The sequence below is a fragment of the Poecilia latipinna genome, unplaced genomic scaffold (genome assembly GCF_001443285.1).
Source record: "Poecilia latipinna isolate Pla-1442-1.1 unplaced genomic scaffold, P_latipinna-1.0 Scaffold2162, whole genome shotgun sequence".
NCBI classification, from domain to species: Eukaryota; Metazoa; Chordata; class Actinopteri; order Cyprinodontiformes; family Poeciliidae; genus Poecilia; species Poecilia latipinna.
This window is the reverse complement of record NW_015114778.1, coordinates 13,636-25,969: the sequence shown is the minus strand read 5'-3', so window position 1 is coordinate 25,969 and position 12,334 is coordinate 13,636. Positions and strand designations below refer to the sequence as shown.

Sequence of the window (12,334 nt, the reverse complement as noted above, 5' to 3'; positions counted from 1 at the left end):
GGACACATCCCCAGCATTCCCAAGGTTCCTGTTCTGCCGCCAACATCCACCAAGGTACTTACTCCGCTGCCTGCGTCCTCCATGGCTGGTGTTCACCAGCATCCTCCTCAGATTCTTTTGGTGTTCCTTAGTTGTTCCCATTTAATTCTGCCTTGTTTCCACATCTGTTCTTCATTGGTGATTCTAATTATGTTTATTTCTTGTTTCAAGTTATTTTCCTTTGTTCTAGTTTAATTAGGTTCCTTTAGTCTCCTTACTCCTTTGTGTTTGTATTTTGGTTGTTTCCCCTTGTGTAATCTTCCCCCCTTTCCTTTGCCACTATCTCTATCCCTTCACAGTCTGCTTCCACTCCCTCCACTCACACCTGCTCATCAGCCCAGGTCCTGCACAGTGGTGCACTTGTTAGCGCTGTTGCCTTGCAGCAAGAAGGTCCTGGCTTCAATTCCCAGCCAGGATTCTTTCTGCATGGAGTTTACATGTTCTCCCAATGCATGCGTAGGTTCTCTCCGGGTACTCCGGCTTCCTCCCAAAGTCCAAAAGCATGACTGTTAGGTTTATTGATTTCTGTAAACTCATCCTTATGTATGGATGTGTGCATGCCAGTGTTGTGGTCAAGACCACCTAACCTGAGACCAAGACAAGACCAAGACCAGACTGTATCGAGACCGAGACAAGACCAAGACTTTTAGGGTCCGAGACCAAGTCAAGACCGAGGGAAGTCGAGACCGAGTCAAGACCAAGACCAGCGGCCCGCACTACATGACACAATAAAATGCAAAATATGATCAAAATTGCTTCTGAAATTGATCTGAAAGATCCATATAACCTGAGACCAAGACAAGACCAAGACCAGAGTGTATTGAGACCAAGACGAGACCAACACTTTTAGGATCTGAGACCAAGTCAAGACCAAGACCGAGGGAAGTCGAGACCGAGTCAAGACCAAGACCAGCGGCCCGCGCTACATGACACAATAAAATGTAAAATATGATCAAAATTGCTTCTCAAACTGATCTGAAAGATCCACATTCCCATAAAAACACCTAGATATTAAATACTTAATACATTTTGCCAATATTAAATATTCCATCTCTGTGCTACAATCCGTGGTGGTCTCGTGCCACCCTAAAAATATAATGCCCTGGGCGTTTGCCCATATTGCTCATGTCAGAAACCACCACTGTCTGCACCATTAAACATAGCAATTAAGGCAATGCCTTAATCGTAAATAACGCTCAACTATGAACACTGACCAAGGAGCAACAAGCAAGAAGTAACCAAGCACAAGACGCTCATCGTGACTGTTCTCTCCCTCTCTCCCGCTACATGAAGCCAGGCAGTCTGACACCATGGCACACATTACAGCTGCCACTTTGAACAAAAACAATCAAAGAACAATGTGCATGCTGTGGGTGCTCCTTCATTCTTGTGTTTTAGTTATTTGTTAATTTTAAAAATATCAATGTACTTAAATAAAATAATGATAGCTACTGCAGTGTACGCAGAGTATTACTAGAACAAAAACGGGTATTCTGTCAGGTCAGATTGTCATACACTTAGCACAAACTCACAGCTATATCTGTCAGACTCGTCATTACCATAAGATTTCATTTAATCAGCAACATAGAGTCATGACGCATGACGTAGATCGTCATACACTTTGTTATTAACAGTTGTATGGCATCCTGACTTAGCGGTTAAGTGAGTTTTACACGCTCCAGCTGCAGCCAGGCCCTGCTTTAAATACACTTTGAAACCATGACAACACATGTATATCTATATAGTTATCATTGAAAACAATTTAATGACTTATGTTCAACATAATTTGCTGCATATGGTGAACTGACAACTCCTCTGACGGTCGGACTTCTTAATGCGCATGCAGGCATGGTACTCACTGCATGTATGCTATTCTGACAGCGTATGGCTATCTGATAGAACACCGGCTACATCTATCAGACACGTCATTACCATAAGATTTCATTTAATCAGCAACATAGAATCATGACGTAGATCGTCATACACTTTGTTATTAACAGTTGTATGGCATCCTGACTTAGCGGTTAAGTAGGTTAATGAGCTTTACACGGGCGTGTGTTGTAGCTTACTCCAGCTGCAGCCAGACCCTGCTTTAAAGACACTTTGAAACCACAACAATGCATGTGTATCTTTATAGTCATCATTGAAAACAATTTAATGACTTATTTTTGTCATTCCTCTGACAACTCCTCTGACAGTTGGACTTCTTGATGCACAGGCATGGTACTCACTGAATGTACGCTATTCTGACAAAGTATGGTAATCATAGAACGGCTCTCAGTGACACTCCAGTCCTATCTAATAAGTAAAGAGTCGTGCAGAAGAATCGGACTGTTCCTGAATGTCACATCACTATATTGCAGACTTTTGGACACAGCGTTGTCCCATACTTGCAACAAGTCGGTCAACACCTCCGCACAATAATTCAGTGCAGTGAGTGACTTTTTTTCATCACAAATGCTTATGTGTCTCTATACAGCTAGCTTTTCCTAACATCATGTCAACGGAGCTTACCTTTCTTTCAGCTTTTCTTAACACTTTTCTAAGTGACGAAAAAAGTTAGATGTTGTCCCCACCGTCTGTGAAAGCGAAGCGCTGCTGAGATAGCTTTGGCCATCGGTTTTCTTATGATTTATGCAGCGCTGTTATATTACTGACGATTAGACTGACATCTTCTGCCGCTGAGAGGAAACCACTGCGCATGTCTTGGAGCGCCGCGTGCGAGTGAAAGGTGGGGAGAGGGAGGGTGAGTAACAGAAACGTGTTATTGGTAGGATTTTAATCGGTGCGTTTTGCACCCACTGAAAAGAAAGACGTTAACAAATAAACTGGACAGTATGCTGTACGTTTAGTGATATTTTCACAGTTGCGGTCTTGAAATAAAATGCCGAGTCCTCAGTGCCCGAGACCGAGACAAGACCGAGACTAAATGCGGTCGAGTCCGAGACGAGAACGAGACCATCAATAAAATGGTCTCAAGACCGGTCTCGAGTACTACAACACTGTTAATTAACTTATGAGTTTTATAATGACTTCTAACTCAAACTTGGAAATCCTGTTTTGAAACATTGATTCATGTACTTGGAGCACGTTATTCAATGCACTTTACACTGAATAATGTTCATCACACACTGTTTTCCTCTGCAGTATATGATGGACCTCACATTTTCCGAGGCAGCGAAGGGGGCGAGTAAGCAGCTGAGCGTGAACCTTGATGAGGACTGCCCTCGATGTGGCGGCAGGGGCAACGAGCCGGGCACCCGGGTGTCTCAGTGCGGCTACTGCAACGGCTCCGGAGTGGTTCGTTTCACACCCGTTCTCTCTCCGTCTCCTTGGATCGGATCCGCAGCGAGGAATACGTTCTTTACACATGCAGTCAGAGTATTTCCATCCGTCTCCCTCCCCGCAGGAGTCGGTCAACACCGGACCCTTCATGATGCGCAGTACGTGTCGACGGTGCGGCGGGAAAGGGACCATCATCATCACGCCATGTGCGCTGTGTCGAGGGTCGGGCCAAACCAAGAGGAAGCAGAGTGTGACGGTGCCGGTGCCGGCAGGTGGGTCCTCACAGTCTGAAGAGGGATATGTGTAAAAATCTGCGTCAGCTGCTTCTAAAGTTGGTTGTATTGAAAATCTTGACTGCTGTTGAACTCGTCTCGTCTCGACTGATGTTAATATCGAAGCCCTTAGTCTTGAACAGAATGTGTTTGGAGTATTTTTATTTTTTATTTTTTTGCAGGTGTGGAAAATGGTCAGACAGTGCGCTTGGCTGTAGGGTCAAAAGAAATCCTTATTACATTTAGGGTAAGTATTGAAAGTTGAAATGCAGTAAAGCAATGTTATAAGTTCTTATTTTTAAATAGATTATTTATTTGCTTTAAGCAATCCCTCCAGTTATTTTTTTGTAATTCCCAACAATGAAAATTCATACAAAATCTCCGTTTTTGTTTTTCATGCTAATGCGTAATTGTGAATTTATTACAGATATTCTGCAAAAATAGTCATGAACATGAAGTAGTAATTCTATATTTAAAGATAAACAAACAAGAACAATCAATGGAAACATTACCGCATATCAAAATCAAGCTATAAACGGTAAAATTTTATCTCTGTTTGGATGTTTTGTGGATTTGAAACTTGCAGGTCCAGAAAAGCTCAGTATTTAGACGGAATGGAACCGACATCCACTCTGACGCTTTCATCTCCATAGCCCAGGCCGTCCTGGGAGGAACAGCCACAACGCCCGGCCTGCATGACATCATCACTATAGCAGTGAGTAACCCACAGAGATGGATCTCAACTTTTTGTTAAAAATGTAAAAACAAATTGGGGGTTAACCGATGTATAGGTGCTGAGTTCCTTAATTTTGGGAGTCCAGTGATCAGCCTCTATTTTTATCTTTTCTACATCAGCAACTTTGCTGTGAGACAGGTCTGACTGACAGATTGGCCCACCAGGTCATGTTTGCACATTTGCAGTTTACAATAATCTTCCCATTGTTACCAACTCGGCAACTGTCTCGCTACATTTAGTGACATTTCAGACAAAAAAAGTCAGGCTTTTTAAAGATCGGCGATAGGCCAGAAAACTACAATCAGTGCACTGCTATAAAAAAAACAAACAAAAAAAAAAAACAACAGAAGTTGTTATGACTTCACTTGTAGTTGAACTGCTTGGTGTCATGTATTTCATCACCCAAACTGCTGCTTTGTGTCCTCAGATCCCTTCTGGCTGTCAGGCTGATCAGGTGATCCGCTTACAGGGCAAAGGCATTCGGAGGATGAACAGTTACAGTTATGGAGATCATTATGTTCACATCAAGATTAAAGTACCAACGTAAGACCCACACTTTTACCTCTGGTTTGAAATCTAAATCATCTCGAGTAAAAATAAATTTGGAACTAATTGTTCATTATTTGATTCTTGTTTAATCACAAGTTTCTTAGGTTCAGTTATTTATTGTTTTGAGGAAATAAAAACAGCTGAACTATTTTATCTCTGTTGTGTGAACATTTGAATAAATGGATCAACACCCTGTTCGTGTTCGAAGACGTCCCGGAGTGAATTTGTCGTCTCCTTTTTACCACAGGAAGTTATCTCGACGGCAGCGGTCTTTGTTGCTAAGCTATGCAGAGGAGGAGACGGATGTTCAGGGGTCGGTCAATGGTGTCAACCCTTCAGCAGGTCTGGAAGACAGATCCGATCTGTTGTAGATAAAGCTCCATGATGTCAGCTAAAACCCAAAATTATGTTTAGGCGACGAATAAAATGATTCAAGCATCCAAAATGGCCACACCCTCTTTTAGGGGAAGGCAATGTCATCTAAATAGGAAACACCTGGGGTTAAATAAGCAACTGGCTGTTAGGTGTTTGCATGTCTTGACAGAGCAGCTAAAAAATAATACAGTGCCTCTGTCAAAAATATTGATGTACCTGGACATTGTCCTACAATGACTAGTATGCCAGAGTGTAGTTTAGATCTGTCATTTTGGCCACGACTGTTTTCTCATGTAATGAAATGCCTTCTTTGTCCAGGAGGGGGCAGCAGCGCCTCAGACTCCAGCACAAAGTCGACATCATCTGAGGAGGAGACGCAGGACAAACAGAAGGAGGAAGGAGGCTTCTTTTCCAAGCTAAAGAAAATGTTTAGCTAACACTCAGCTGCAGGTCAGCTATTTAAACTCCCAACTATTCTCCGGATAGATGATGGATGTGACAAGTATTATTTTAACTAACATTAGCGACACAGACTCAAGTATAATGTGCTTTATTCTTATACTCTGAATTCTAATTTTGCAGATGGCATGAAGGAAGAAAACAAACTTTCTTCTACTGGCTGGACCTCCATTTTCCTTTCTGGGGAGATTAAGCAAAGGAAAAGCTAGCTCATGTGGCGTTTGTTGCTGTAGACACACATACTGGTGTATATTTAAAGCCGAGGTTGGAGAACCAGCAGGGTTCATCCACACACCCACTATCCCTTCACTACAGGCAGAGGGTGGCTGAGGAACTCAAGATCTGCTGAAACAAAGTAGAGACAGCAGACTGTTGTCTCAGTGAAGCAGTTTCATAGATGGAAACAGTCTATTACAACCAAACAAAACTCAACGAGCAAAGAAGGAGATAACTGATGGAAGCTGGATAAGAATAAACCATTTAAATGAATTCTAATAAGCATTCAGTTTTCATTTATTTCTATGGCACATTGGTAAAGGGTTAATAGAGGAGCGGTGTTGTGATGACTTCCTAAAGGCAGAGTTTCAGAGAGAGGAGGAGCTTCTTAAAGACGCAGAGGCCCAATTTCAAGGTGCTAGATTATTAAGTCAAATTCCTTTTAGGTGATATTTGATAAAACCAGCATTTTTATAATATATTTACTTGATTATGCTATAAAATGATACTATGTGGCTGGAAAACGTGATACTATTACCCCTCTAACCTGAAAGGGTGAAAATAATACAGCACAGGACTTTATACCATGCAAAGTAAAAGCAATATGAAAAATGGTAATACAGCTAAAGAATACTGTACTCGCTTACTCAAGGACAAGATGTCAAATTATAACTTATTAGGAATTGGGATTTCCTGAGGATTAATGAAGTAGTCCACATGAAGGTTTTACAGGAATGTTGAACTTAAGGACACACATCATTGGATATTTAGAAAAGTGTTTGCACAAATATGACTCAAAACAATGCGTTTGTTTTTTTTTTTAGCTTTACTTGTCTCTATATTTAAATTCCAGCTGCATTTGATGGTTAGCTGTTCATATAGATCCAATCGTAGATTAAAGTGATTTTCCTGATCACCTCTGCTGAGCTGCAGTTTTCCTCAGCGCCTTGTCTGTTAACGCAGTCAGGAAGCAAAAGCTGTAGTGGAACTGCAGCACGTCACACACTTTGGACCAGAAGTGTCCCGTGAGACTCTGGAAGACCCGGTACCGAGCGAGCCAGTGATCCAGCAGCTTCAGCACCACGAACCCTGCACATGACAGCACAGCCAGCAGGAGGTAGCCCGCGGTGAGGCTGTCTCCGCGCGCCACCTGCACGCGGACTCCTCTGTACAACGCCAGCGCGACGTGACAGCCCAACGCCACCTCAAAGCCGCGCTCGTGCGCGAGCGCCAATCCGTAACTGGCGACGGAGCACAGCTCGAGCATCGCCGCGCGCGACACGCGCCACTTCCCCGGCGCGTGTTCAATGAAATCGATCCAGACGGGGACCCACGCGAAGATGGGCAAGGTGAGCCACTGGTCCAGCACCGCGGGAGCGCGCCGCAGCGTCGCCAGGCGCGTCCACTGTACTGGTGCGTAGAAAACGGCCATGAGGGCGAAGACTTGTCTCAAGTAGCAGCTTTGCTCCGTTTCCGTATCGCCTCTGCGCCGGAGCAGCCAGTACAGTCCCATGAAGATGTACGCCACGTTAACCAAGCAGTTGAACGGCATTACCAACAACGCAGGCATGTTTTCAACCCTTCTTTCTGCGTAATGTTCGTAAGTCAGGTCCACTTCAACTTCACTGAACATGTTCGTGTTCACCAAAGCAACACAGGATATGAGCGGTACCGTTACATGAAGCAGAGCCGACTTCATTCTGCTTGTAGACACGTAGTTATAACCGACTGGAAAGAAAACGGACACAGACTGAGGAAGCAAGCTTTTTGGGTCAAAAGTCTTAGCTTTGTTTATTTCCGGGTTTCAAAAGCACGTGTTTTGAGTTGAGGTTTTACATTGGACGCCTTTTCACTCGTGCTGCCAGGCCCCCTTTCTCCGCCACTGTCATTTGTTGAGTCTGCAAAAATAAATGTAGTCATATTGTCTTCAGTCTCTCGTTTATACTTGAGAAAACAATGTGTATTAAATCCTCATTGATAATAATCAGGATATGGACGTTTTTATTTATGCAAGAACTCTTCAAAAACTTAATGCTAAGTCGGATTTAAAAATAAGCATCTGAAAATGTATAAAAAGTAAAACATTACTGTAAAGAAAACTAAACAATTTTTACAAGTCAAAAAGAAAAACCTACATGTTGAGTCTGAGGTGTTCAGAAATAGACAAAGATTTGAATAGAAATACACAATAAAACATAAATGCGTATTTGTTATAATATTTTGTGTACAATCTAGAGATGTCTCATTTTTCCTTCATACCCTGAAAGGTTCATAATAAATTGAGAGTTGAGATAAAAACCACTCAGACATAACATTATGACCATTTACCTAATAACTGTTTTCATCTCATGTTTGCTGACAAACTCAAGACATGAACTCCGCAAGGTCGAACAAAATAATAATAAAAAGTGTAGCATTAAAACTTGACAACAGGTGGCAGCATTTAGTCAGCAATCACTCATCTTTATTCATCCCCACAACACCACTGACCAGAATGCTGACAGAAGCTTAAGCTCTCTGTTGGATGTGTTTAACCACAGACCACAAACTTTTGGCCACAACTTAAGCTTTACGAAAACATTTAGGCAAAGTGGATTTATTTATGCAAATAGGACTAGAAGTAAAGCAAGAAGAAGATATGGGTGCACACAGATTACACTAATAGATTTTATTATGGACGGCTCAAACTTTCACCCACTTTTTTTAAAAAATGTGCATCTACATGACCTATTGTGACCTCAAATTGAAATTCTAGAAATATGTTGTATCTCTTAAGTTACAACATATTTGTAACTTATTTTACAAATATGTAACATAAGTTACATTGTATTTTTGTGTAAATAAAAAAACATATTCCACCTGCATATAACATCCAGTAGTTATGAGCAGGATTTGAGGAAGACCAGCATAATGGAACAAAAGGCAACTTTTTATCAAAAAAAGAAGAAAACAACTACAAAAAAAGGTTTGCACATTGCTGCAACAGTTTGACGATGTGGGTCAGTGTATGCACTCTAATGCTACAATACGTCAAATGTCACTCATTAACATAATCCAGGCCTCATTTCCGCAATTTGTTTGAAACATTCACTAAAACAATGAACTTAAAACTGTCTGTTCAAGCAAACAAACTAAAAAGACTTGCCAAAAGAATTCTGGAAGCAACTAAGCCTATATGGACTGAGTCACACACATCTGCAAAAATAAACATATTTGTTCATATTTGATAGATGTATGAGAGTACCCACGCATGACTTGCTGCAAGAAACGCTGCACTTGCAATTGATGCATTGTTGGCAAGCTGGTGTTAATCATAATTAGGTTTCATTTTGCTCTTTTCTATTTTTTTTCCAGTTGGCATCCCAGATCTTGTCGTCTAGTCAAAGTTCCCCACCCAATGAGCTTAAACAGACCCACATGTGGGAGAGAACCAGCAGCCAAAGTGTCAAAAGCTAAGACACTGGAAAACGTTTGAGTCATGCTCTCTGAAGCACAACATGAAGAGTCAGACGTTACATCAGTTCTTTGTCAGTTCAGTCAGAAGTAAAAACAAAAATCCAATTGAAGCTGAGGAAAAAAAAAAAGACTATTGTGGATTCACAGTTCATGTGGAGCAGTTTAAGCATCTTTCTACCCTTATAAGGTCTTTAAAATGGTGCAATCTACCAGATTTCCCAAGTGTTATGACGTCATGATGACCATAATTTACTCTTGTCAGGTCATGGCTGCGTTTCCATCACAAATGTGTGCAAACCTATATTTGTCTATATTCTGCTAATGTAAAAAAACAACAACACTATTTTGTAATTGTCTTGTTTCTACTAAATAAGAAATTAAATTAAAATCAAGCATGAATAAGCTCGTTCATGCGACCAGTCATTAAAAATCAAGGCAGTGATGGATGTAAACAGTTACACGAGATATGTTCATATTTCAGTGCCCATCATGTATCAGCCATCAGAGAAGACGTTGGCTGAATTATTTACCTTCCTCTATCTGCCCATTTCCTGTCTGAGTGGTGTGGATGGAGGCCGAGTACGAAAAGCCACAGGAAAACAAAGACATGGGTAAAGCCGATGTTGGCAAATATTAGCATTTTGGCTAACGAGGACGTGTTTCAGAACAGCAAATAGCATTAGCTATCGGCAAACGATCTATTAATAGCTTGTTGGTTAATAACATACTAGACAACAAAAACATAAGTCTAACTTCAAGTAGACTTATGTAGACTTAGTAGATAATGTTTGATATTAGAAAAAATTTAAATGCTTGCATGTTTGCTAGCATTCCCAATAAATGTATTGCTTTTTCCTGGCGTTATTATAATAAAGGGGCACTTTAGAGTCCTAAAGGACTTTTTGTTGTTGTTTTGGGATCAAGAATAATGCTCGTTCCTATTTTAGTTTGTCCAGTGTTGCAGACATAAATGACTGATGCAATAATTAGTGAATATCCATTAAAAATCTACTTGCCAATATATATATATATTTGGCCAGTTGTTTCATTGGTGTACCACTTTTTATGCCAATATCTGATACAAATGTCAGGAAGAAAGAGAAAAGTGAACAAAATGTATCACAGTTTTGTTTTCCTGCTATCATGGAGCCGCAAGAACCAAATTGGAGGCTCCAATTCTAATACCTTATAGTGGCTCAGCTTTCTTATTTTACCCTCTTATCAATATCCATTTCAGCATTTTTTTGTATTTCCCCACTTCTTTCCTTCATATATTCAAAGTTGTATTTATTTTATGCAAAGTATGTATAGTGTAGAATTAATATTGTAGTCTTTTCACAAGGTAACTTAAATATTGTGCATCTTCATTTCAGCTCCCAGTTTTTAATGAAAACCATCAGCCCTCAGTGAGGAAAAACTCCACAGCCTTTGTGAACATTATACATCAGATTTCTGCTTTGCAAGGCCAAAAGTTAAGTATTCACCAAACACATTCACATTCGTATACTTCTGACACAAAGAAATGGGGAGGAAAAGGGACCAAAACCTTTGCAAAATCAGAAAGTGGATGATTTTTGTGCAAGACAGCAAGACTTCACCAAAGTCAATAAAAGCCAATTAAACTCTGGCCAGAACAAGCAACTTAAAGACCTCATTTAACCTCGTCTTGCAATTAATGCCAAAAGTTAAACAACCTTTCAGCTATACAAACAGAGAAAAGCTCCTGCCTGCCAATCAAGTGTGACTGACGTGTGGTTGCTGGGAGTAACTGGGAAACCTAAAATGGCATCATGGGGAGGTCTAATTGATTTTTTTTTTCTTGAGCCGCACAAGTAAAGGAACCTCACATCTTCTCACGGTTCAATACAAAAGGCTAAAAACAGAGTGTGCTGGGTAATTGGACTTGTAGGGTACTCCTGTGCTACTATGCTACTATTGCACGCTCATAGGCAATTACTTTTGAGAATAAGAATACATAGAAAGAGAAAAGGAATGAGGCCTCACTATATAGACAGCTATTTATGGCAGGAAGCTCTGCCTGCATTTATGTTCATGGATGTTTAGTCTGGAGGACCCCCCAGGCTTAATGGCAACATACTCTGTACGACAAGCCTAGTTTACCACAGCTGTTACATACCTGCTGTTTTTCCTTATAAATGAATTTTGTTTTACACGGGGAGCATTAAGTCAGGGATTTGTTTGATTTGTTCTCTGTGGGTTCTCATGTGTTTTAATAAAGACTACTGAAGGTAATGGGTCTTGGTGTCAACCATGTAAAAAAGACATGTAGGTAGGTGATCAGGGTAGGATTTGGTAGACTGTGGCCCCCTGAGCAACAGACGGTTTTGGTCCCACACAAGTTTCAGTAACACTTTATTTGAAGGGGTGTGCATAACTGACATGACACTGTCATAAACATGATATAACACCTGTTATGAACATGAAGAAGTCTTCGTGAATGTTTTTGACTGTTATCATGAAGTGTCATTCGGTAAATAATGACACTTTTAATGCAAAGTTGACACATTTAGTGGACTTTTAACCCAATTTTTTGTGCAACCTTCCATTAATAGTGTCATTATTTACCGAATGACACTTCATGACAACAGTCATAGACATTCATAAAGACTCCATCATGTACATGACAGGTGTTATGTCATGTTTATGGCAGTGTCATGTCAGTCTTAGGCACACCCCTTCAAATAAAGTGTTACCCAAATTTCTTATATTTATACAAGTTACAGTTATAATAAATTATGTACACACAAGTTCTTAGGTTTATAGACTTTGACCAAATGGTGGTAGTTCTCAACGCTACCGTTGTGTCTGTCCTTAGAGTCACTACTGTACACCAAAAACAAAGTAGTTGGGAGTTTTTTCAGATCCCTACAGACATTTTCACTCATTTAACAAAAAGAAACAATTTCGGTCATTCTAATTGACCTAA

At 40.6% G+C, this 12,334-nt stretch overlaps 2 protein-coding genes across 2 annotated transcripts in view; one reads left to right on the top strand and one right to left on the bottom strand.

The window, feature by feature from the left end:
* The window catches only part of LOC106936515 (dnaJ homolog subfamily A member 3, mitochondrial-like), a 15,144-nt gene extending 8,934 nt beyond the window's left edge, over positions 1–6,210 (top strand). Inside the window, exons 5-12 of the mRNA XM_015017571.1 lie at positions 3,187–3,339; positions 3,449–3,596; positions 3,779–3,843; positions 4,183–4,311; positions 4,760–4,875; positions 5,129–5,223; positions 5,575–5,706; positions 5,839–6,210. Of these exons, the coding sequence (XP_014873057.1) occupies positions 3,187–3,339; positions 3,449–3,596; positions 3,779–3,843; positions 4,183–4,311; positions 4,760–4,875; positions 5,129–5,223; positions 5,575–5,693 (825 nt within the window). The 3' untranslated portion in view covers positions 5,694–5,706; positions 5,839–6,210. The remainder of the gene's footprint in view (positions 1–3,186; positions 3,340–3,448; positions 3,597–3,778; positions 3,844–4,182; positions 4,312–4,759; positions 4,876–5,128; positions 5,224–5,574; positions 5,707–5,838) is intronic.
* A 375-nt stretch (positions 6,211–6,585) lies between these two features.
* tmem187 (transmembrane protein 187) lies at positions 6,586–7,860 on the bottom strand. The gene has a single exon (XM_015017573.1). It carries the CDS (start codon positions 7,628–7,630, stop codon positions 6,845–6,847), a length of 786 nt encoding a protein of 261 aa, XP_014873059.1. The 5' UTR covers positions 7,631–7,860; the 3' UTR covers positions 6,586–6,844.
* Positions 7,861–12,334: the final 4,474 nt, after the last annotated feature.

Excerpts from the sequence above, each read along its gene's own strand:
- tmem187 (XM_015017573.1), bottom strand. The coding sequence starts at position 7,630 with ATGAAGTCGGCTCTGCTTCATGTAACGGTACCGCTCATATCCTGTGTT.